Here is a 26,405-nt window from a genome sequence, read left to right as displayed (position 1 = left end):
ATTTGGGAAACTGGGTTTGGAACTGGGCTTCTGATTCTGGGTGGGTCTGCTCTCTCTTTCAGAAGAAGTTGTTAGGCAAGAACTCTGCTCACACAGGGAGGTGTGCAGCCTGGAATAATAATGGCGGGGATGGTAGTTCTGAAGTGTGCCAGCAAAGTGGGGAAAGGGCTCTGCTCTAGGAATTAGGAGATCTGACTTCTATGTCTGGCTCTACAAATACAGCAAAACTTCATGGTTTGGATATGACACTCTGGAAACAGGTTCCATACTTCACACAGCCCCCATTCTCAATCAGGGGCGGGTAAACAAATTTTATCTCCCTGGTGGGGGATGAAAAGATGTTGAGAAAGGGGTAGGACCAGTGAGGAAATGGCCAGCCACCCTGTCTTGAGAAGTGGGGTCTCCATGTCCCCAGCATTCTCCCAGCTCAATCTTTCTGGATCAACCTGAAGAAATGGTCTCAACTACCTGGGAGAATCCTGGACCCTTTGCTCTTCAAGAAGCCCCCACCATCTGTGGAATCATCCCGACCAGGTGCTGAATTATAGCTGGGATCAGGGTGGGTTTGCATTCCATAGTTTGAGCCCTAGAAGGCCCAGGAAGGTAAACTGCATAGGTGTATCCTGGTTATTTGATTAACCTTGAAATAACGCAAATTTGTGTTTTCCTGGTTAAATATTTTCGACTTCACTTATGGTGTTACGGCAAGGTTTTACTACTACTAACTGTGCAAAATCAAGGAAAATGTAGCTTTACCAGCGTTCCAGCTCTGACGTCTCTCATTATATCCTATCCACTTCAATAAGACTGTTGGGAGGATCAAAAGACAGTGAGAGAAGCAGGTTGACAAGCAGAAGGCCTACACTATGGCAAGCATCATGTTTAGGATGGATCACCTAGTCTCTCCCTTTCCAAGTGGATCGTCCCAGGTTTTAAGAAGAATAAAGTTTATTGACAGATAATAGAAAAGACTTGAGCAGACAAATGGAAGCCTCTACCTATTTGTTCTGCCTTAGGAAATTTGGTAGCTAAAAACGAGAGGTAACAGCCAAAGTTTTATAGACCTTAGCAAAAAGAGAATGTTTAAGTCCTATCACATTAAACACTAAAAGCCTTATTTAAGCAACATTATACTCAAGATACTTCAGGCATTTAAGGCAGGAAATATGCAAATTAAGATCTCCCTCATGAACTCCTGCTTATTCCTCTTAAGCATTTATGTTCTCAGGAAACTCATCTTAAATGTACCTTAAATGTGCATATGTGGAAAGACTTTATATTTACCAAGAAAAATTTTCCAGGCTTGTAAAGAGCATCAGAAACTCAATGAGTATTAAATCAACTACTGCATTGCTTCAAGTTTTCTTCTTATTTTATCAATGACATAAAAATGTTTTATGTCATAATTGGCAAGTATATACCATTTTTTGTGTAAGCACTTTTTGAGCAACCACTGTGTATCAGAAGCTGGATATTACCTCTTAAAAAAGAACAAGTACACAGGTCTACGGCTTCCCTGGTGGCACAGTGGTTAAGAATCCGCCTGTCCATGCAGGGGACACGGGTTCGAGCCCTGGTCTGGGAAGATCCCAAATGCCACAGAGCAACTAAGCCCGTGTGCAGCAACTATTGAGCCTGTGCTCTAGAGCCCACGAGCCACAACTACTGATCCCACGTGCCACAACTACTGAGCCCACGCGTCTAGAGCCAGTGCTCCGCAACACGAGAAACCACCACAATGAGAAGGCCGTGCACTGCAACGAAGAGTAGACCCCACTTGCCGCAACTAGAGAAAGCCTGTATGCAGCAACGAAGACCCAACGCAGCCAAAAATAAATGAATTAAAATAAATTAAAAAAAAAAAAGAGAACAAGTACCCAGGTCTCATACAAACAGCAGTAAATTAAATGACCCTGCCTCAACCCAACTGAGATACTGAAAAAGGCCCTTTTAAGACGGCGCCTCCCATCACTCATTCTGGTCCACGGAGGATTTCTGTATTTTCTGTTGGTGGAAGAATCCCTTACATTGGGCAGCAGGGCCCAGAAAAACTACTGAGAAGGGAACTTAGAGGGAATTTGGATAACTTGCCAAAGTCACAGAGCTGGTAAACAGTGTTGCTGGGATTTGAACCCAGGTTCTGGTGGAACTAAGAAAGGAGAGCCTTGGAACAGGCAGGGGTCCTCATAAGCTCAGCTTTTGATAGCCCTGTTGTACCTGGTCCTTGCTTTTCCCTTAAGCTGCCAGATCTCCTGGAATCACAACATTGGCTAAGCTGGGTTTGCTAGTTTTTGAAAATGAGGCTTCCTGATTGCCTGCTGAGGGGACGGTCTCTCAGACACTGCTTCGGGTAAGAAGTTCAGAAGCCTATAGATATCTCTAGAGTTGTCTCCAGCTTTTCCTCCTCTGTGTTTCTCTTTTATGGAAGCCATGCATAATTTATAAAGAATGCAGAATGAGTGTTCTGGGGATAAGTACTGAAATGATACGTGGACCCTACACAGACACCTACTCACACACCCCACTCACGTTCCAGGGCCTGTTCTGGCCTGACACATGCTGGGGAAAGGCAGCCACAGAGAACAGTGCACTCTGCTGCTCTGGAGGTTTAGCTTCCAGCGGGGCCTGGCAGATGAAGTTCTGGGAGAACAAGGAGAGAACAAATCATTGGGTTTCTGCCTCTGTAATCTCAGGCTTAACTAGAGCAGGCAGCACTGTTCACTCAGCTAATGCTTTGATATAGACAACTTTAAGAACATAATGTAACTCTGAGTTAGATTTGTAAACTTTAGCAACTCATGTGCAGCGAGACGAGTCTGCTGTTGAGGTCCCTGTGGCCCTATGATTCATTACATTCAGAGAGAGAGAGAGAGAGAAGGAGATTAAGAAACACAGCAAGTGTCAGACCGGCATTCTGTTGGCCACTGTGCCTTATTCGTGGAGCTCACAGTCTAGAGGGGCACAGGAAATAAACACTTCCCAGCTGAGTAACCTGGAAGACTTTCTTTAACTCCTCTGTGTCTCACTCAGTTTCTTATCTATAGAATGGACAAATAACAGCACCTATATCATTGGGTGGTTGAGAGGATTAGAAAAGCTAATCTGTGCCTAAAGTTTAGAATTGTAAGTGCTCAATAAAAGTTAGCTGTTAGTGGTATTCCTAAGAAGTCCAGGGTAATAGAAAAGATCCCTATTCCACAGGTGGAGATTTGGGGAAGGAATCTTGAAAGAAATGTTATCCAGTGTAAGTCCTGTAAGGTTAGTAAGAGGGAGCCAGCAGAAGAGGGGTAGGGAAACAGAGTTTAAGCATTGGCTATGCCATAGGTAAAACCACAAGGCTAAATCCATCATATTATATACAAGGAAGACCAACGAACTCCCCCACTCTGACCAACCCCAAACACAACATTGGCCAGTTATCTATTGCTATGTAACAAATTACCTCTGAATTCAGCAGCCTACAACATACTACCTATAAGCAGATCAGTAACAGTAACTGCTCAGCCCCAGGGATGAGGTCTATTCAATGCACATTTAAACTTCGACTTGAGCTAAATAAGTGATTTTCAGGGAAAAGGTATAGCATTTCATCTTTGACCCTGTGCCCGTCCAAAAACTTATGGAGCAGTGAAGATAATGTCAAATAAAGAATTCTAGCAAATATGACCAGTAAATATAAAGAGGACAGAATGGCAGGCAACAATCTTTCATCATTTTGCCTGAAAATAGGTCTTTTTATTTTTTTTATTTTTACCTTGTCAGCTCCTCTTAGTCTTTTCCTTTTTCTATTATTTACTATTTAACTTCTAACCCCATGATTTATTTATTCAATGAATGAGTGGAGGGATGCTTTTATCTAACTGCCCCATATCCAGTGAAAATGCATCGTGTAGTTGGACTTTTTCTACAAATTCAATTCCTTCCATCATCATTTCCAGAGGGATTGGAGAACTGTATCCAAATTCATAAAAGTGAGAAAACAAGAGTTTAAAATGTGAGCCCGCCTGCTGCAACTAAGACCCAGTACAACCAAATCAATCAATCAGTCAATATTTTTAAAAAAATGTCATGTTCACAAATCAGTCTTTCATGGGGTCAATGAAAAAATTCTTTCACAAACAGAAAAAATAACTCCTCTAAGGGCCAGAAACAGCAACAAAGGGTGCTTATCATAAAAGTCTACTCAAGATACCATCACCGGATTTTGCTAAGGTTTAGTCATTCCTGAAGCAGTAGGCCGCTATTTGTCTGAAGCGGGGGTAGTTTTCCTTTGAGAGCTAAAATCCAGGCTTAGATTCTAGAAGAAGCCCAAAGTCCACATTCAAGCTACGGAGGTAAGGACATGGGAAGCCGTTACTGGGCCACCTCATGACCAGGCCTGAGCTGGGCTCTCCAACCCACTGTCTCACTCATAAAAATGATCTCATTTTCTTTCTCTCCTCTGTTTCACCTTCTACCAAGAAGCTGTCACAAAACCTCGCTCTTTCTATCCTTCCAACTTGAGTTAGTGCCGCCGTCTTCAGCGGCGTATCCCAGAATCTCGTGGGGAGGTTCTTTAAAATATGGATCCTGTTTGGGTAGGTTTGTGGTGGGGCCCTAGACTTCTTATTTTTAAGAAGTGCCCTAAATGGCTGCAGTGACTGGCCAAGTTTGGGAAAGGCTGCTCTACAGACTACAGCCGCTATTCAACATCATCCTCCAAGTGCCCCAGCCTCTTCTCCCGGCCCCGTCTCTCCCTCCACTCAACCACCTGCAGCCCCTCAGACCTCCAGGCTTGTCACAAGCTCTTCCTCTTCCTTCACTGTCTTTATTGATCACTTGCTGCTCATCAGTCAAGCATTAGCTAAATGCTGACCTTCTTGACTGCCCTGCCCTTCCTCTGTGAGGTACCCTCCTCCGACTCTCATCACACCTTATTATATGAGAGGAAAGCACATTTCCATCTTAAGTCACTAATTTGGAGATGCTTTCTTTCACAGCAGCTGAGACTATACCCTCCTTGATTAATAATTAGTCCTTTAAGAAGTGCTGACCTACCCTCCCTTCTTGCTGGCTAATATGTTATCAACGTGAGAGCATGACCTCTTCGGTGCTTCTGTTTTAAAAAATTGAATTATAGTTAATTTACAATGCTGTGCTAGTTTCAGGTGTGCAGCAAAGTGATTCTGTTATACATACATACATATACATATATACACATATATATTCTTTTTCAGACTCTTTTCCATTATAGGTTATTACAAGATATTGAATAAAGCTCTCTGTGCTATACAGTAGGTCCTGTTTTTTATCTATTTTACATATAGTAGTTCATATATGTTAATCCCAAACTCCTAATTTATGCCCCCCTCATCCCCTTTGGTAACCATAAATTTGTTTTCTATATCTGTGAGTCTATTTCTTTTTTGTAAATAAGTTCATTTATATCATTTTTTAGATTACACATATAAGTGATATCATGTGATATTTGTGTTTCTCTGACTTACTCCACTTAGTATGATAATCTCTAGGTCCATCTATGTTGCTGCAAATGGCATGATTTCATTCTTTTTTATGGTTGAGTAATATTCCATTGTGTATATATACCCCTTGGTTCTTCTTGATCTACTTACCTTTGGGTTCTTTATCAATCAGGGTTTAAATTCTTGGTGACGCTGTCCTCAATTTCTGCTTCTGGAATCTTTGGACCTTGTATTTCATAATTTCCCTCTAGGAATGATGGTTGAGCTCCTACCTCTGACCAATCCTCCAGTCATTGCCTTAAGCAGGAAATCCCCAGGATCACACAGAAGCCAGTCTTGACCCCCAGACCTTGGCAAGGGCTGGGCTGGGTAATTGCTGTCCTCATCATTTCCCCAGGAGTGGCATGGAGGGAACTAGTTGAAGGAACCAATGAGTGAACGGTATGTAGCAATCAATTCCAACTTTCCAAAATTATTTTTAAATGCTAGGGTTGTCCTCTTCCCACATGCCAACTGATTTGAGATTCTAAATGTCCCCCTATGAAGAGTCACTTCCATGAAACCTATTTTATGGCTGAGGAACTTGAGGGAGAGTGTAGCAAAATGGTAGATATAATTAACTAGAGGGCAAGGGATTGTTCTCTGGTCTTAGCAACACACTGGATTGCACAGGTGTTTACTGACACACTATCTATGCGGAGATGTCTATCTAATGTGCTGGGGGAACAGGCATGTGGGCTGAGTAATTATAAATGCCTTTCAGAAGTATGGAGCTTAAAATAATTTCCTCTTGTAGTTTTTCATAACAACCAGTGTTTATGTCTTTTTAATTCTTGCAGAAGGCAGCGAGGGCTAAGATCACTGATGTTTTCAGAAGAATGAGCCTGCAAGAGCCCCTGACTTTGCTGGCAGGTAAGAGACCCAGATGCTCACCTTGAGCAAGAAGAAAAGGGCATTGAATTGATTAGGACTCAAGTCAACAGCCCGTCTGGCCTGTGCCCGTGAACAGGGAAAGGCAACACAAGAACATTCTGTCTCCTGTGGCCTGATTGCTATTGGAGAAAAGGATTCACCATGGGGCATACAACTCTCTTTTTCTGACAGAATAAATGAGAAATAACTAGGATTGGGGCTTCTCTCCTCATTGTTTAGCATCTTTAATCTGCCAGCCTGCAAGATGTCTGAGGAGCAGAAAATGTAATTTTGTCCAGTTTTACTAAACAACAGCTTTTCCTCATCGGAAAAAATAATTAAAAAGTACTCTGACTCTTAATATTTCTGGAGTTGACATGACGTTAGCAGAGATAGAATTTCCATATTTTATTATGCACCATGAAAGTCAGCCTTTATGCTTAATGGAAGCTTATGCTCACTGCTAAATCCAGAGAGCGGAGGCAGGGCGGGTTAGTGAGAGTCAGGGTGAGAGCTCAGATACTGCCTGTGTCACCTGTGGGCTAATAAAGAGTAGCCTAGGCTGATTTACAAAATCATCTCAAAGAGAGGAAAAAAATGCATAGGGGCCTGGAAGATCGGAGCCGCTTTGCCCTCAGGTGAATATGCATTTTCTGCAGCCAGATTAAGGGTACATTTTGTCCTTGACACAGCACGAAATTCAATCTGTGCCTACTTACCCTACAGACAACAGCTTGCCAGGGGTCGTGCTAAGATTTTATAATAGTACAGGCAACAGCCTTTGCTAGCAAAATAAACATTTGGGAAATTGTATTTCAGAATCACTTCTCCTTCCTTCCTGTCCGCCTCCCCGCAACTCGACATGCAATTCTGGTTCAGTGAAATGCAGCATTTAATATTTTGGAAATAATTTTCAAGCAGATGGGGAAGAGGCAGGAGGGCAGCATCTACTGCTGGCCTTGATGATCTCTCTACCTCCCCTTCTTCTGCAACAAAACAACTCAAGCAGTGATTGTTTTTTCCTTTGAAAGGAAAAAAAAAAAATAAGACAGCATGAAAGTGTTTTCAGATTTGTTTTTTGTTGAAACCTTTCTAAGTTGAGGTCTTCTGTGTGATATGGGAAGCTCATGTTGAACCTGACTGCTAAGGACATCTTGGAGAGACGCTAAGGTGTTTTTAAGGAGGAAGAGGGCAGAGTGAGGCTCAGAACCCTTAGTTTCTGTGGAACCATGAGGGTGATTCTTCACACTCTCTTTATTGAACTACAGATATCTTTCCAGATGAACACACTCCTAATCTCATTAGCTGTAAACAGGCCTCTTGGGTGTCGCAATGCTTTAATTAGAGGATGGCATGAGCAGGAGGGGAGGGGGGCTGGTGCAGGAAAGACACCCAAGACTGTGAATTCCTTTTCGATGGGCACAGTTGGGATGGGGTGATGTATCGGCAGGAGTGTTTTCTGCCTTATAGGGAGACAAAAGCAAAGACATGTTGACTAGTCTCATAAAGGGCAGAATGGCCTATTATGAACAATGAATGCTTGTTTTTCTACAGCACTTACTGCTCTTCCCAGAATATGATTTACTACTTGGTGCAGCAAAGGAATGGCACCAAACACGCTGGGGCTTCCTGAAGGGTCTTGGTTGATAATACGCCTTCCCACGGTCAGACCCCAGCCAAATGTTCACTTTGGAAGAGGTGGTCCCATTACTATTCCTCATGGAACATGAGATCGTGGAGGGATTATAGGGTGGGGTTAGGGGTCAGCGGGTACTTTCAAGTTTCACAGTCAGTGGTACAGAATCCAAATTCAGAACCTCTTTCTGCTGAACAGGTTGGAAAAAGGTCACACAGCTTCATTTTAAAAGACAACTTCTGGCTGTTGCCCTCTTCTGTCATTTTGGGAAGGATTCCTAAAGGCAGTTGAGGAGGGGACGATCTGGCATTAACTGAATAACAACCAGTGTGCGTGCTCCCTGGGTGAGGCGGGTCCCAGGTTAATAAGGACGTAAAGAAACGAGGCTTTACTGGGTTGAGGCCATGCTGACCACCAACCAGGCCTCTGAACCCACAGGGCCCTTGGGGTTGAGTAATCAGCACTGGCCTCTGACAGCTGTTTCCCTTCAGTCACCCAGCCTTGAGCCAACACATAAGATTTCTGCTGCACTTCAATGCCCTTGGACATCTTTGCTTTCTGGTGCCCACTGCTGGCTGGAACTGATTCCAGACTTGATCTGAAAGGGTTTGAGCGGCATGTGCTGGGTAAACACCAATGGCCTCTGGGCTCCAAGCCCACCCCTCTAATCTTTGCTCTGTGCTATGGAGCTGGACTCTGAAAACTACACTTCCCAGATTCCTCTGAGTCTCCCTGCCAATGAGAGGTGCAGGTGGGAGATGGGCAAGTGGGGGTGAGAGAAGGAGAGGAGGAACCATTTTCTGGCGTCTAGTTGAGGTCGGCATCCCCCAGCAGCTTCCAGCCTCCAGCCTTCTGTGCTACTTCCAGCTCCTCTCCATACTCCTCAGTGGTTCAGTAGCAGCTGGTTTGTGTGCCCTTGGCAGTCAGAGTACAGGCTGTGCAGTAGTCCAAACACCAGCTGCACCCCTCCCTCTAGCTTCCGGTAACACCTCTTCTTCCTTGTTGTTCCTTAGCCCTGCAGTCAGCAGCTGCTTTTTGCAATGATTAATCTCTGATAACTTCAGCATCCCCCTTTTTGCTCTAATACCTGTGTAATCAGTTCCCTGTATTAAATCTACCAGGGTAGCCAATCCCCTATATTAAATCCCCTCTGTTGGAATGCTTTCATTTTCCTGACTGACCCCTCATAAATGGTGACTCTGACAGTGACAAGAAACCCAGTTTAAAAGGGTTCCACATGCTGAATTAGCCAAAATATTGGAGGCTTTCTCTCTTTGCGGTGACATCACAAAAAGGCTCTCAAATAGGGGAACCTGTGGGCAGAGTGAGGACTGAGGATAGTCTGATGGGTGGAGATGCTCTCTTGGGGAACCTCGCACATTCCAATGTGCTCCAGAAATACTTTGGTTGAGGGACTAGCCCACACCATGCTGATGGCTTCCCCATTTTGCCCTGCAGCGGTCTGTCTTAGAGTACAAGCTCTTCCCTGACATGTGAAGAATTTTGAAAACTACACTGCAGTATCCCACAACCACATCTTTCTTTTGTAAATCCTCAAAGTTTGGACATTGGTGGCAGTGGGAAAACGCTATGACAGTGGTTCTCCCCAAAGTCTGGGGACCCCTGGGGATCTTTGAGACCCTCAGAGAGGGTTCATGAGATCACTATTATCATCATAATACTAAAACTTGATTTATCTTTATTTTAATTCACTCATAAGTGTACAATGGAGTTTTCAAGAGGCCACATACATGGATACAGAAATAGATTGAAGGCAGAAGCGGATAGGGGAATTTAGCTGTCTTCTATCCAGATATCAAGGAGATTCACAAAAGTAGAAAAGAATGCTATTATTTTAGCCTTTTTGTTTGTTTGTTTCAGAAAATAAAGTTGTTATAAAAATATGTTATTTATGTTAATGTGTTTCTTATTGTTATTTTCTAATGAGTTAATAAATCCCATTGTGGAGTTGGTACATTCCCTTCACCCTCACTAGTCACTTAAGTTTCATGCTCCAGCCCCTGGTCATCTGGAGTTTAATCCCCACACTGAGGTCAAGTCCAGGCAATCCTCTCCAGGATTTTCAATGGCCCAGGTTGGCTCTCCCTTCCTGGGGTCCATATCCTTGCCCCAGGACACACACTCTTTCTGTCCTGATAACTCAGTCACCACCCTTACATTACTCACAAGAGTGTCAGACTCCAGCTTTTTTGACCCCAGTCTCCGAAGACACCTGTCCAAGTCTCTTAGTGGCCTCCTACAGTGAGGGGAAGCACCCTGCCCTTCCCCCACAGGGACAGCGGAACCCCACTGCCATACTGACACTAGCGATTCTCAGCCTCAAGCTACAGGTTGCAGATATGGTTTTCACTCCCTTCTTCTGCAGGTCCTGCTGAAGTCCTTCTAATATTTGACTGTGGAAGGTGGGACTAGTTGGCCCACATTGTCTAAGGCTCTCACTTGAAAGTTAGGTAGAAATAAATAGTCCAGTTTTTAACATCTGTTATAAAATCATCCTGAATTTCTAATGAAATATCTATTTATATTTTATACAGAAGGAAAGTAAAGCTCAGAGAAAATAAGTAAAGGTAAGTGGCTAAGCCAGGATTTGAACACAGGTATGTCTGATTCAAAGTCCAAGATTATTTTATACAGAGATAATTTAGGGGCTTGAAATTCCCCTCTGGGCTGATGGTGTCAGTTTCACAAATGGCTCCCGTGCCATCAGTAGGGTGACTATATATCCCAATATGTCTGGGCCGGTCTAGGGTAATGCCTGTTGTCCTCACATAATTAACAGTAATGATCCCTCTTCTCTCAAGTTTGGGCAATAAATTATAAGACCACCACAACCTCTAGGGTTAGGGGAGTTTGGTGCAGAGGAACCAGAAGCACCAGAAGTTTTGTAGGAGGGCAGACTCTTCCAGTAGAGTCTCCAAAGCCTGGCTTAGACCCTGCAGGGAAGATATGCACTGGGGAGATGAAGTCCAGGCAGCCTCCGCAGATGCAAGGGTGCTGGGAACAGCCCTGGGTTAACCGCAGCCTGAGATATCTGGCTGGAGGAGGGTGGTCTATTCAGAAACTGGATGTAAAGTCCACAGAGCAGGCAGGGTGTGAGAAAACTACATATCCATTGTTGATTCTAGATAACTTCTGAGTCTGTCCATTTCTTTTCTTCCCAAGGTACTCTTCTAGCTTAGGACACTTTTACTAGAATAATAACAAACTCCTAGCTGAGTTTCTGGCCTGCTCCCCCTTCCTCCCCCACGCCCCCCACCAATGTAATCCATCCTGCGCATTGAAACCAGAGTGATTTTTCTGAAATTCAAGTCAGACTGATGCTATTTCTTAGTTTAAACCCCTTTGACAGCTTCCTATTGCCTTCAGGATAAACTCTGAGTTCCTTAATGTGGCTTTGATGTCCTTTGAGATCAGCTCCTATGCACCTTCCTAGGCTCTTCTCTTACATTCAGACCTTGTCCTGGATCAATGTCAGTTCAGCCCCACCAAACTTCTCATAACTCTGCACCCTCTTACTGTGAGCCTTTGCATGGGCTCTTTCAGCCCCTAAGACACTCCTTCCTAGGTCTGCTGGGACGGATGCCTCCGATGCCTCCTTCCTCCCAGTTTAGGAAGCACGCGTACATCACAGCAGCTCACACTCTGGAATTGCCTATTTGCTTACTTGCATTTCCCCACAAGGCCTGAAACTCTCTGAGGACCTGGGCTCTTCCCATTCTCTTCACCTCTGTGTCATTAGCTCCTATAACAGTGTTTGGCACGTGGTAGGTCCTGGGTTAGGATTTAGTGATATTTTGCTTACAAACATTAAAACCCAAATAACCAAAACAGGAGACATCTGAGCTCAACATACATCATGGGTGTCCGCTAGGCATGGTACTTATACCTAACCTGATTCTCTGTGCAAATGAAGAGACTCTATAGATAATGTTTTAAAAACTGGAAGTCTTTTTTAAAAAGGAGCATTTAAAAAATATTCCATATATGAGTGAAATCACATGGTATTTGTTTTTTTCCATCTGACTTATTTCACTTAGCCTAATACCCTCAAGGTCCATCCATGTTGTGGCTAATGGCAAGATTTCATCTTTTTATTTTTATGGCTGGGTAGTATTCCATTGTATATATATATCACATCTTCTTTTTTTTCCTAATCATGGTTTTGATCTTTATTATCTGATCGATCTTGGGCAGGATCCTTAAGTTCTCTATGCTTCCATTTCTTTTCTTTTTTTTAAAACATCTTTATTGGAGTATAATTGCTTTACAATGTTGTGTTAGTTTCTGTTGTATAACAAAGTGAATCAGCTATACGTATACATATATCCCTATATGCCCTCCCTCTTGCATCTCCCTCCTACCCTCCCTATCCCACCTCTCTAGGTGGTCATAAAGCACCGAGCTGATCTCCCTGTGCTATGTGGCTGCTTCCCACTAGCTATCTGTTTTCCATTTGGTAGTGTATATATGTCAATGCCACTCTCTCACTTTGTCCCAGCTCACCCTTCCCCCTCCCCGTGTCCTCAAGTCCATTCTCTATGCCAGTACCTTTATTCCTGTCCTGCCCTTAGGTTCATCAGAACCTTTTTTTTTTTCTTTAGATTCCATATATATGTGTTAGCATATGGTATTTGTTTTTCTCTTTCTGACTTACTTCACTCTGTATGACAGACTCTAGGTCCATCCACCTCACTACAAATAACTCAATTTCGTTTCTTTTTGTGGCTGAGTAATATTTCACTGTATATATGTGCCACATCTTCTTTATCCATGCACCTGCCGATGGGCACTGGGTAAAGGGGTTCAACTGTATGATGATGTATAGAAACTAAATTTTTGGTGGTGAACATGCTGTAGTGTATACAGAAGTTGTAATATAATGTTGTACATATGAAGCATATATAATGTTACAAACTGATGTTACTTCAATAAAAAATAATAAGTAAAAAAAAAAGGAGTATGATCTATACTGGCCAGAAAATGAAACCGTGAATCAGCTTAATATCCAGTCGTGGATTATGGCTTATACACTGAAAAGGATAGTATGAAACACTGACAGATATAATGAGTAAAAAGACTAAGTAGCAATGTGGAAAAATGATTAGGATTAGTACTAATTTTTTAAAAAAAGGAGCATTGCCAATTGCTTACTTGCTACTCTTGTGACTACATAGTGTGTACGCGTGTGTGTGCGTGCATGCGTAGTGAGGGTAGAGTACTGGGGAAGAGAAAAGTTTAAGATAGTGGGGATAATTTTTTTTTAATATTCTCATAATTGGTTCTAATGTTGACTTTACATCTTCTTTTTTCCCCAATAAGAAGAATATTAAAAGAATATTTCAAAACAAATCTGATGGGCTTCCCTGGTGGCGCAGTGGTTGAGAGTCAGCCTGCCGATGCAGGGGACACGGGTTTGTGCCCCGGTCCGGGAGGATCCCACATGCCGCGGAGTGGCTGGGCCCGTGAGCCATGGCCGCTGAGGCTGCGCGTCCGGAGCCTGTGCTCCGCAACGGGAGAGGCCACAACAGTGAGAGGCCCGCGTACCACAAAAAACAAAAACAGAAACAAAAAAACAAATCTGATACTCCAAAATGTTAAAATGATTCTCTCTGGGTGGTAGCACAAGGGAACTTTTAATAATTTCTTCATAATTTCTGTATTTGCTTATTTTTCTCCACTGAATATTTAATATATCTGATTAGATAAAAGCAACAGAGCAAACATTCCCTCTCTTCCCTCTTTCACTTTGGGCAGATTACTTTCTTCCCTATTGGTCTTGGCCATGTGATTTGCTTTGCCTATGGGTTGATGGTGCACATGACGTAGCAAATATGTTTGTGTGAGGGCCTTGCCCTCTTGCACTTCTGACATTATCATGAAAAGTGCATGCTCTGGATAGACTGCCCAACCAAGGAAAAATGAGAGACACGTGGAGCAGACCTGGACCCAAGCTTCAGCTTGGAGCGAAGACCAACAGGGCCCAGCCTAGAACAGCTGTGTGAGTGAGAAGAAATGACAATTGTTTTAAGTCATTGAGACTTGGGTGATGTATACAGCATTATTTTGACAATAACTCAGTGATAAGTCTTCATTTTCAACATCAACTTTCTGAACAAAATCTCTGTCTTTTATTCTTCTTGTCCCATCTTTCATTCTTATCAAATGGTATCCCACAGAAGTGGCCCAGGCTGGGAGTGCCCAGGCTAACTTTTAGCTTGGAGAGGAATATTAACCTGAAGAGAGATATATATATTTTTTTGCGGTATGCGGGCCTCTCACTGTTGTGGCCTCTCCCGTCGCAGAGCACAGGCTCCGGACTCATAGGCTCAGCGGCCATGGATCACGGGCCCAGCCGCTCTGCGGCATGTGGGATCCTCCCGGACCAGGGCACGAACCCGTGTCCCCTGCATCAGCAGGAGGACCCTCAACCACTGCGCCACCTGGGAAGCCCCTGGAGAGATATTTTAAGAATCCTAGAACATCAAAGGCTTGAAACAGATGACAAACTAACACTAAAACTGTAGTGTTGTCTCTACCATCAATAGCATTATTGACATATTGATGATACTAATGAATCCCAATTACCATTATGACCAATATGGGTTCCTCATTGCCATTCTCATAGTCACTTTTCAGAACTACTACTTTACTGCCAAAAAGGGATGGGTGTGGGGTGGGAAATAACCCAAACCCAAACCAACAACTGCTGATCTGCAGTTATTTCAATTCATTTGTTGTTGCAAATAGCAAATAAAAAATTGCTACAATCCAAATTCCAATTGTCTGGATTCCAGGACGGGGCTGGCTACTGGGCTTGTGGGAATGATTTCTTTAAAGCATCTTCTCAATGGGTCTTTCTCTTCCCCAGAGACTTAGCACACTGCGGAGAGAGCTGCCAGCTCCAGTGAGAGGCTGCCCTCCCCAAGGGAACCCTAAAGCGAGAGGCACCCCTCACCTCAGTCTCCAGAGGCCAGGTGTGGGATAGGAAGGTCAAGCATGAGGACATTGACCAGCCTGGTTAGCTACCACCACTGTACCACGTGAGCTGTGTGTCAATCTACTTTTGTCTGGTTTGAATCCAACATACAGTTTCTAAAGCTTTTTCACAGACCTTAGCTCACTGAAGCTCATGGCCTTCCTTCATCATCTACAGAGTTTCTGGTTAGGTGGTTTGTTCAAGATGATACTGACAGGAAGTGGTTCTGCACCTCTTAGCTGTGTGACCTTAGGCTATCTACTCAACATTTCTGAGTACTTGTCTGGAAAGTGAGGATATGTTGTAATAACACCTACGTTAGAGGGCTTTTATGAAGATTAAAAAAGTAATGCTTTAGTATTCTTTAGCTGGTTTCCTTAGCTATTTGCTTAAAAACCAAACAAAACAATCCCTCAAGTGTTTGGTACATACATGACAAAAATTCATTGAAGAAAAATTAGAATAAAAGTTATCCAGAATTCTAGAGTCCAAAGTTAACATACTGATCTATAACCTTCAAATTATTTTGTCTGTACACATGAACACACATATATTCATATAAACTGGCCCATATATTACTATCTTGTAACCTGGTTTTGCCGCCTAACAAATTACCATAAACATATTTTCTTGCTAAGAAATGTGTCTGTAATATGTGTATTAACAGTTGCATAATATTTCATTTTGTGGATGCAATATATTTTTAAATATCTAATCTCCTATTTTTTTTAACATCTTTATTGGAGTATAACTGCTTTACAGTATTGTGTTAGTTTCAGCTGTATAACAAAGTGAATCAGCTATATGCATACGTATATCCCCATATTCCCTCCCTCTTGAGTCTCCCTCCCACCCTCCTTAACCCACCCCTGTAGGTGGTCCCAAAACACCGAGCTGATCTCCCTGTGCCATGCAGCTGCTTCCCACTAGCTATCTATTTTACATTTGGTAGTGTATATATGTCAATGCTACTCTCTCACTTTGTCCCAGCTAACCCTTCCCCCTCCCCATGTCCTCAGGTCCATTCTCTACATTTGCATCTTTATTCCTGTCCTGCCCCTAGGTTCATCAGAACCACTTTTTTTTTTTTTAGATTCCCTATATATGTGTTAGCATATGGTATTTGTTTTTCTCTTTCTGACTTAACTTCACTCTCTATGACAGACTCTAGGTCCAACCACCTCACTAAAAATAACTAAATTTCATTTCTTTTTATAGCTAACATTCCTTTGTATATACGTGCCACATCTTCTTTATCCTTTCATCTGTCAGTGGACGCTTAGGTTGTTTCCATGTCCTGGCTATTGTAAATAGTGCTGCAGTGAACATTGTGGTACATGACTGTTTGAATTATGGTTTTCTCAGGGTATACGCCCAGTAGTGGGATTGCTGGGTCATATGGTAGTTCTATTTTTGGCTTTTAAAGGAACCTCTATACTGTTCTCCATAGTGGATGGATCAATTTACATTCCCACCAACAGTGCAAGAGGGTTCCCTTTTCTTCACACCCTCTCTAGCATTTTTTGTTTGTAGATTTTTTGATGATGGCCATTCTGACTGTTGTGAGGTGATACCTCATTGTAGTTTTGATTTGTATTTCTCTAATGATTAGTGGTGTTGAGCATCTTTTCATGTGTGCATTGGCAATTTGTATATCTTTTTTGGAGAAATGTCTATTTAGGGTTTCTGCCCATTTTTGGGTTGGGTTGTTTGTTTTTTTGATATTGAGCTGCATGAGCTGCTTGTATATTTTGGAGATTAATTCTTTGTCAGTTGCTTCGTTTGCAAATATTTTCTCCCACTCTGAAGGTTGTCTTTTCGTCTTGTTTATGGTTTCCATTGCTGTGCAAAAGCTTTTAAGTTTCATTAGGTCCCATTTGTTTATTTTTATTTCCAGTACTCTAGGAGGTGGGTCAAAAAGGATCTTGCTGTGATTTATGTCAAAGAGTGTTCTGCCTATGTTTTCCTCTAAGAGTTTTAGAGTGTCTGGCCTTACATTTAGGTCTTTAATCCACTTTGAGTTTATTTTTTTGTATGGTGTTAGGAAGTGTTCTAATTTCATTCTTTTACATGTAGCTGTCCAGTTTTCCCAGCACCACTTATTGAAGAGGCTGTCTTTTCACCATTGTATACTCTTGCCTCCTTTATCAAAGATACGGTGACCATAAGTGTGTGGGTTTATCTCTGGGCTGTCTATCCTGTTCCATTCATCTATATTTCTGTTTTTGTGACAGTACCATACTGTCTTGATTACTGTAGCTTTGTAGCATAGTCTAAAGTCCAGGAACCTGAGTCCTCAAGCTCAATTTTTCTTTCTCAAGATTGTTTTGGCTATTCGGGGTCTTTTGTGTTTACATACAAATTGTGAAATTTTTTGTTCTAGTTCTGTGAAAAATGCCATTGTTAGTTTGATAGGGATTGCACTGAACCTGTAGATTGCTTTGGGTAGTATAATCATTTTCACAATGTTGATTCTTCCAATCCAAGAACATAGTATATCTCTGCACCTGTTTGTATCATCTTTAGTTGCTTTCATCAGTATCTTATAGTTTTCTGCATACAGGTCTTTTGTCTCCTTAGGTAGGTTTATTCCCAGGTATTTTATTCTTTTTGTTGCAGTGGTAAGTGGGAGTGTTTCCTTAATTTCTCTTTCAGATTTTTCATCATTAGTGTATAGGAATGCAAGAGATTTCTGTGCATTAACTTTATATCCTGCTACTCTACCAAATTCATTGATTAGCTCTAGTAGTTTTCTGGTAGCATCTTTAGGATTCTCTATGTATAATATCATGTCATCTGCAAACAGTGACAGTTTACTCCTTCTTTTTGGATTTAGATTCCTTTTATTTCTTTTTCTTCTCTGATCGCTGTGGCTAAAACTTCCAAAACTATGTTGAATAATAGTGGTGAGAGTGGGAAACCTTGTCTTGTTCCTGTTCTTAGAGGAAATGCTTTCAGTTTTTCACCATTGAGAATGATGCTTGCTGTGGGTTTGTCATCTATGACCTTTATTATGTTGAGGTAGTTCCCTCTATGCCTACTTTCTGGAGAGTTTTTATCATAAATGGGTGCTGAATTTTGTCAAAAGCTTTTTGTGCATCTATTGAGATGATCGTATGGTTTTTCCCCTTCAATTTGTTAATATGGGTTATCACATTGATTGATTTGCATATATTGAAGAATCCTTGCATTCCTGGGGTTAACCCCACTTGATCATAGTGTATGATCCTTTTAATGTGCTGTTGATATCTAGTCTCATAGTATTGTGGTCGGAAAAGATACTTGGTATGATTTCAATTTTCTTAAATTTACCAAGGCTTGATTTGTGATCCAGGATATGATCTATCCTGGAGAATGTTCCATGAGCACTTGAGAAGTGTATTCTGTTGTTTTTGGATGGAATATCCTATAAATATCAATTAAGTCCATCTTGTTTAATGTATCATTTAAAGCTTGTGTTCCTTATTTATTTTCATTTTCGATGATCTGTCCATTGGTGAAAGTGGGGTGTTAAAGTCCCCTACTATGATTGTGTTACTGTCGATTTCCCCTTTTATTGCTGTTAGCATTTGCCTTATGTATTGAGGTGCCCCTGTGTTGCGTGCATAAATATTTACAATTGTTATAACTTCTTCTTGGATTTATCCCTTGATCATTGTGTAGTGTCTTTTGTCTCTTGTAATAGCCTTTATTTTAAAGTCTATTATGTCTGATATGAGAATTGCCATTCCAGCTTTCTTTTGATTTCCATTTGCATAGAAAATGTTTTTCCATCCCCTCACTTTCAGTCTGTATATGTCCCTAGGTCTGAAGTGGGTCTCTTGTAGACAGCATACATACGGGTCTTGTTTTGTATCCATTCAGCCAGTCTATGTCTTTTGGTTGGAGCATTTAATTCTTTTACATTTAAGGTAATTATCAATATGTATGTTCCTATTACCATTTTCTTAATTGTTTTGGGTTTGTTATTGTAGGTCTTTTCCTTCTCTTGTGTTCCCTGCCTAAAGATGTTCCTTTAGCATTTTGTCGTAAAGCTGGTTTGGTGGTACTGAATTCTATTAGCTTTTGCTTGTTTGTAAAGGTTTTAATTTCTCTGCTGAATCTGAATGAGATCCTTGCTGGGTAGAATAATCTTGGCTGTAGGTTTTTCCCTTTCATCACTTTAAATATGTTCTGCCACTCCTTTCTGGCTTGCAGAGTTTCTGCTGAAAAATCAGCTGTTAACTTTATGGGGATTCCCTTATATGTTATTTGTTGCTTTTCCCTCGTTGCTTTTAATATTTTTTCTTTGTATTTAATTTTTGATAGTTTGATTAATATGTGTCTCGGCGTGTTTCTCTGTGGGTTCATCCTGTACGGTACTCTCTGTGCTTCCTGGACTTGATTGACTATTTCCTTTCCCATGTTAGGGGAGTTTTCAACTATAATCTCTTCAAATATTTTCTCAGTCCCTTTCTTTTTGTCTTCTTCTTCTGGGACCCCTATAATTCAAATGTTGGTGCGCTTAATGTTGGACCAGAGGTCTCGAGACTGTCCTCAATTATTTTCATTCTTTTTTCTTTATTTGCCTCCCTGGCAGTTATTTCCACCATTTAACCTTCCAGCTCATTTATCCTTTTTTCTGCCTCAGTTATTCTGTTATTGATTCCTTCTAGAGTATTTTTAATTTCAGTAATTGTGTTGTTCATCATTGTTTGTTTGCTCTTTAGTTCTTCTATATCCTTGTTAAATGTTTCTTGTATCTTCTCCATTATGTTTCTGAGATTTTGGATCATCTTTACTATCATTACTCTGAATTCTTTTTCAGGTAGCTTGCCTATTTCATCTTCATTTATTTGGTTTTGTAGGTTTTTACCTTGCTCTTTCATCTGTAACTTTTTTTTGTCGTTTCTTTCTTTCTTTCTTTCTTTTTTTTTTTGATGGGTGGTGCTGTATTCCTGTCTTACTGGTTGTTTGGCCTGAGACATCCAGCATTGGAGTTTGCAGGCAGTTAGATAGAACAGGGTCTTGGTGCTGAGATGAGGACCTCTGGGAGGCCTCACTCCAATTGATATTTCCTGGGGTCTGAGGTTCTCTGTTAGTCCAGTGGTTTGGACTTGGAGCTCCCAACACGGGAGCTCCAGCCCAGCCTCTGGTCTGGGAACCAAGATCCTGCAAGCTTCGTGGCATGGTAAAAAAAAAAAAAAAAGGAAGAAAGGAACAGTACAATATCAAAGAATAAAAAACAAAATAAAGTTAGAAAGATAAAATATATATTAGGAGGGTTTCCCTGGTGGTGCAGTGGTTGAGAGTCCGCCTGCCAATGCAGGGGACACGGGTTCGTGCCCCGGTCCGGGAGGATCCCACATGCCGCGGAGCGGCTGGGCCCGTGAGCCATGGCCACTGAGCCTGCGCGTCCGGAGCCTGTGCTCCGCAGCGGAAGAGGCCATGAGAGTGAGAGGCCTGCGTACCACAAAAAAAAAAAAAAAAAAAAAAAAATTAGGAAAAACAAAACTATAATTGAAACAACTGCAACAAGGTAAAATAAAACCAAAGCAGAAAAAAGAAAAAAAAAGGGGGGCGGGCAACAAGCCAAAAAGAGAGATCACCGGTTGCTGGGGGGGGTCCTCCCATCTCCTTAGGTGTCTGTGGTCCCCCACTGGTGCCTGGTAGTTGTGAGGTGCCTGGTTGTGAGGAGACGCAAATTCCGCATCCTCCTAGTATGCCATCTTGACTCCACCCCTAATCCCCTATTTTGTTTTTTGAATTTCTTTTTTCATTTTTGCTCTTATAAATAACTCTTTGATGAATACTCATGTACATAGATTCTCGAACAAATGACTGTTTAGTTTTAAAGAGAAATTTTCAGAAGCAGAATTACTTGTTAAAATCACAAACATTATAATGTCACTTTATACGTATTGTCAAGTTGCCTGTCAGCGAAGTTCTAGCAACTTAAACTCTCATTAGTGGTGAAGGAACATGTCCCTTTCACCATATTCTTGCTAAAAGTAGGCCTTTATCACTTTGCTTATTTGACAGATGATAGATGATACCTCATTGTTGTTTTAATTTGTTTTTCTTTGATTACTACTGAAGATGAAACTTTTTATATTTATTGGTCGCGTTCTTGATCATTAAAAAATTAAATTGTTTTTTCTTTATTGATATGCAGGAACACTTTGTTATTAGAGAATTTAAATCTTGTCTTATATATTATAAATATTGCTCTAGTTTTTCATTTGTCTTTTAATTTTATGAATTTTTGGACTTCGTATACATTTGAAGATTTCATGTAATTAAATCCAGTAATACTTTTTTTGGCTTTGCTTTTATAATACCATGCTCAGAGAGATTGGAATACTTCTTAAAATAATCTTTTTCAGGAAAGCATAAGTCTGTTATATTTTCTGAATCTTTGAATGACTGAGAATACATTTCTGTGGCCTTTATGTAGGAACCATATCTTGGCAGCTGGAGCAGTTTTGACACACTATCGTCAAAATGTTGTAGAGGCCGTTCCACTATTTTCTGAAATTTATCATTGAAAGATAAGTCTGATGTCAAAAGGATTTTTCCTCCTAGTATGTCCCCTGGTTGTTTGTTGGGCTGAATGATTACAAGATTTTTCTTTATATTTGGAATATAATGGAAAAGAAAGACATGACAAGGAGAGTCTCTTATATTCTCTGGAGTTCAGTGAGGTTTTGGATTAAAGTCAAGGATTTCTTCAACTCAAGAAAATTATCTTTTGTTGTTTATTTGGTCACCACTTCCTCTCTGTCTGATGTGTTCTCCTCCCCTGGGTTTCCTATTCAATCTCCTGAACCTATCCTATATGCCTCTTATGTGAGTTCCAGAATTTGGCTGACTGGTTTTCTCACCCTGTTTTTTACATTGTCCAACTTGTTAGTCAGTATGGCCATCGCATTTTTACATCAGGCCATTATTGTTTCACCTAAAAGTAGTCTTCCCTAACCTCAGATTGTTCCTTTTTCATGAGTATAATCTCCTCACTTTATTGTTGAGAATCTGGATTTAATATCTTACAAAATTCACTTTCCTGTAGCAAGCTTTTTTCAAGAGTTCTTTTCTTTGGAGACCATGAACATTTTTTCTATGTTCAAATGTTTCTCTGTTTGCTCATTTTACAAGGGAGGTCTGTGTTTGCCCAGTTTTAGAACTTGGGAGAGGTTCCATCAGAGAGTATTCAGGTTCATGTCTGATTTCTTCAGTGTGAGTAAAGGGATCGAAGAAGAATGTATAATTCTTGTAGTTTAACTTCCCTGGATCAGCGTTTTCATGTTACAGGAGGTTGAAGAGAGAACTACATCCCGAGGTGGCTGTACAACAAGGGCTTCCCCACTATGCCCAGGTTTCCTTTCCACCCGGCAGGGGCACCATCCTCCTTCTCTAATGGACGAGACAGCTCTTGTTATGAGCCTGTTGTTCTTACCACAGTGCTTGAACTGAACTGAACTGAAATGGCTATGCATGCGCCTTTGATGGCAGATTGTGCTGAGAAGGGAAATTTGCACCTGTTTGGATCTGGCATCACATTTATAGAGAGCAAGGGGGAAACAAACACAGAGGCCAGCACATCCCACATGATTACTGCCCAAATTACTTACCAAAGACATCTGTGAAGCTGTGATCCAATCGGGAGGGATGTGAAAATGAGCCCCAGCTGAGTCTCCCAGCAAAATGATTCCCCTGGGCTGTGAACCTAGGTGGCACAATTTATTTGCATTATTTATGCACTCAAGTAGTTTGGAGCCTCCAGCTTGGGTAGTTAGGTGAGCACATACCCTGGTGTGTATTCTGTGCATAGAGCACCGTAACAGTGATGCGTTGCCACTTTTCGAGTGTTGGAGAGTGAGTGGCATAGCATTTAGGAGCTGAATGAGATCTCCAGGCCATCGAAACTTGCCAGCTAAGCTATGCAGATGCAGGTGTGCTTCCTAGCTCAGCATAAAACAAACTCCTGTGCAACATCTTGAGTGAATGATAGATGAATAAAAGCATCAAAACTTTATCTGAACTCAGAAATATGCCCTAAATTTTGGTTCTGAAAATTGCTTCCTTGGAAAACACACTCATTTCTGTTAACATCCACTTTAGGAATTAGTAATCTCATGGAGCAATTTTGATTTTTTTCAAAGATGTTATGGTCTTTTAACGTCCTTAATCTATATATACAAAAGCACTGGATGGACAATTATGGCTGATTAGTGGGGAGATGGAGAGATAAAATCTCTATGCAGCCCTATATGTTTGGAGGTTAAGAATCACTTAATCGGATTCTAAGGCCCATCTACACGAATCATTCATCCACGGGTGATGCATGAACTCTTCCAAATCCCTTAAGATCCTGAAAGAATCAATCAGTGCCTCTCAGAGTCAGAGAGGAGAGCCTACTTCCTCCACCTCCAAAGGCCCCAAATCAAGCTGAGGATGGCCCAACCTCACTCCAGCGGCTCCCTATCTCGGGACCTTGTGACAGCTAGCACTTGGCCACACACACGGGGACTGAGAAGGCCCAGGACATTGAGGAGGGGTTGGGATTTGGAGAATCCAAGAGGCTTCCCACAGTGAACCCAGAGCCTCACACCAGGATTTCACTTAGATCTGAGTTTACTTATTCATTTGTCTATTTGTTAATGCATTCCTTTATCATCCAACAAGCATTTCTAAACTGCATTACTATGTGTCAGGTCCTTACATTTTCTACCTCCATCCTGTCCTTCTAATAGCTTACAGACAATTAGACTTTAAGTTGATTGAGGGCAAGGACTGTATCGTGTCTGCTCATAAAAACTCAGAGCCAAGTATAGCCCTTGGTGCATAATAGGAATAGGTGTCCAGGAAATATCTGTTGAATGAATGAATGAATGAAATGCTTCTAAATGTTAGGGGAAAGCATTGTCTAAACATAAAACAGTGATGCTACCATAGGGTCTTGTTTGAGACTCTTCAGGCATCACCAGGACCATATTTTCAGTACTATGTGGGTGGTAATAGGTTCCTCCTAAGAACACTGGTAGCCCAGGTGTATGTGGCATTGGGCATTTAGAATACAGAGCTTTTGCTCAGGTATTTTTGGGAACTCTCAATGGCTATTGCTTGGAGGTCTCCGTCAAGTCACCCAGATATGAGTCTTTAGCCCAGTCAACACAAGGACTCTGTCAGTACAAGTCTAGATGTCTGACCTTGTAGTGTATTGAGGAGGACACAGAGAAGACTGAAAATTATCACCTCCACTTATTTTCTTATTTGGAGAAGTGCTGGATTTCAGTTACCCTGTTATCTATCTTACGGCCTTTTCTAATATTATCATTAAATTTTCCAATTCCCTAAAAAAGGAATCTATTAAACAAATTCAGTTTTGCTTTGCCTTGATTCTGCCTCATTTGTCTATAATCTTTTTCATGTCATTTTCTAATTTGTCACGAAAATAAATGTAAATTGGTCAACATTATGTTGTAGCATCAGGCACTTCCTCACTTGGATGGTCTGTTTGCTTCAGACTAGAAAAGAATATTCTATTGGAATAAGTACACTGACTTTTACAATCCATACCTTCACAGAATTTCTTCTCGTATGGAATTCCATCTTTTGGATCAACACCCTTTAAGAGAAATGATGAAATTAGCAGCTTGCTTTTAAATTTATGAGACACAAACACGAAATCCTTCCCAAATGGCTTTAAAAGCACAAAAACAAATCAGTAGATAAAATCCTTTAAAGTCTCTTGAGCCCTTAATCCAACATAGCAACATCCTAGGTAAGTGAATTGGGCTTTAAGGAACTGGGGGCAGGAATAAGGAGAGATCCAGAAACTGGGCCATCTTGTTCAGAAGGATGCCGGGCAGGGCTCTGGGTGCTGGTAGTATCACCCGGAGGGAGCATTGAGGGTCCATTCAGTGACTGGGACACAGGGGTAGACTGGGTTCAGCAGTCTCTGAGTTGGAGCTCTAAGTGTCCTGACACCTCTGGTGCCTAAGGGTTGATGCTTCTAGAGCAGAGATTCTCAACAGGGCTGCTTTTGAGGCACCCCTCCCCCACCCCTGCCCCACAGCCATCCAACGGGACATTTGGCAATGCCTGGAGACATCTTTGGTTGTTACAATGTGGGGAGGGGGAGCTACCGGCATTTAGTGGGGAGAGGCAGGGATGCAACTGACCATCATACAATTTACAAGGCGGCCCAAACCGTAAAGAATGATTCCAAATGTTGATATGATGAGACTGAGAAACCCAGAAGTGAGGTTGAGCCTGTGAGTGGGACAGAGTTACCACAGCTGAGGGCACTTCCAAACACTTAAAGCTAAGTCTGTGCCTTAGTGGAGCAGCTGGTCCTTGGAAGGTTTGAGCAGAGTCTGGATAACTTTAAAAAAGTTAAAATATATATATATATAATTTTTTTTCTTTTGTTTGCCAAACTCTGGTCTGGAGAGCACTGGCATTCCACTAGATATTAATGGTATTACCAGTATTTTAGGAAGAAAGAAGCTGATGGTCAGAGATGTACTGGAAACAGTGTGTTCACTGTCTTGGTCTTGGGGACTCCCAACATGCATTAAAACATTAAAGGTGCTGAGAAATTCGGAAGTAAAGAAAACTGTTCAGGCTTATTTGACCCAGTACTTTCCAAACTTTGCTATAGCGCCCCTCCTCCCTTACCTCTTAACCTCCCACTCAACACTGGAGTTCTTGGACACAGTTTGGGAAATGTTGGACTTAGTGATTGTAAAGTCCTCTCTGAGTTTATGATTTTGTGATTCTGTGAGTCATTTTTCCTCCATGGAAAGGGATAGGTATGAAGGTCATGTGTCTTTCTCCTATTACTGATGATAAACGCTGAGTCTTGGCTCCCTGGGCTCCTGGTGGATTTCCACTGGTCTAGTACAGTCTCTTATTGGCTTTCCTTATGTAGGTGGGCTCCCATGTCAGAGGCAGGGATGGGGTCATGGAACCAAGACAGCAGCTTCACACACTAATAACCCCCCATGTCCTCCAACATGACAACTAAGCTTGACTTTATCGAACAAGAGCTGCCTTGGGGGTCTTGACACCTTAACACCTTAAGATCTAGGGGACATGTCTTCCCCTCCTCATGAAAAGGCAGTGTGACTGATGATAGGGTGGGTGGGTAGGGCTATACCAGGATACAATCTGTCTTGCTCTCCATATCTCAGAAGAAATGGACTGTCAGTGTCCTGGAGAGAGGAAACTATTTACAGGAACTTTCTCCTCTTCATCCAAGCAGACAAATTAGGCAACCATTCAGAGGCAATTTATCTTGAAGCTGGAGAATCTTAAACTTCAAGGCTCCTTGTTTGTACGATCCCTGCCTGTGTGAGTGCTGGGAGCAGCTGGGAGCTATAGAGTGTTTTAGGTGGAGAGGAGCCAGGCTGCA

At 41.7% G+C, this 26,405-nt stretch overlaps 1 protein-coding gene across 1 annotated transcript in view; it reads right to left on the bottom strand.

The window, feature by feature from the left end:
- The window catches only part of AOAH (acyloxyacyl hydrolase), a 170,805-nt gene that overhangs the window by 76,276 nt on the left and 68,124 nt on the right, over positions 1-26,405 (bottom strand). Inside the window, exons 10-11 of the mRNA XM_082662092.1 lie at positions 24,566-24,614; positions 22,618-22,712 (exon numbers count right to left, since the gene is read on the bottom strand). Of these exons, the coding sequence (XP_082518218.1) occupies positions 22,618-22,712; positions 24,566-24,614 (144 nt within the window). The remainder of the gene's footprint in view (positions 1-22,617; positions 22,713-24,565; positions 24,615-26,405) is intronic.

Source organism: Grampus griseus (assembly GCF_964374135.1).
Source record: "Grampus griseus genome assembly, chromosome: 9".
Taxonomy (NCBI): Eukaryota; Metazoa; Chordata; class Mammalia; order Artiodactyla; family Delphinidae; genus Grampus; species Grampus griseus.
The sequence above is the reverse complement of the archived record's forward strand: the minus strand, read 5'-3'. Positions and strand labels throughout refer to the sequence as shown.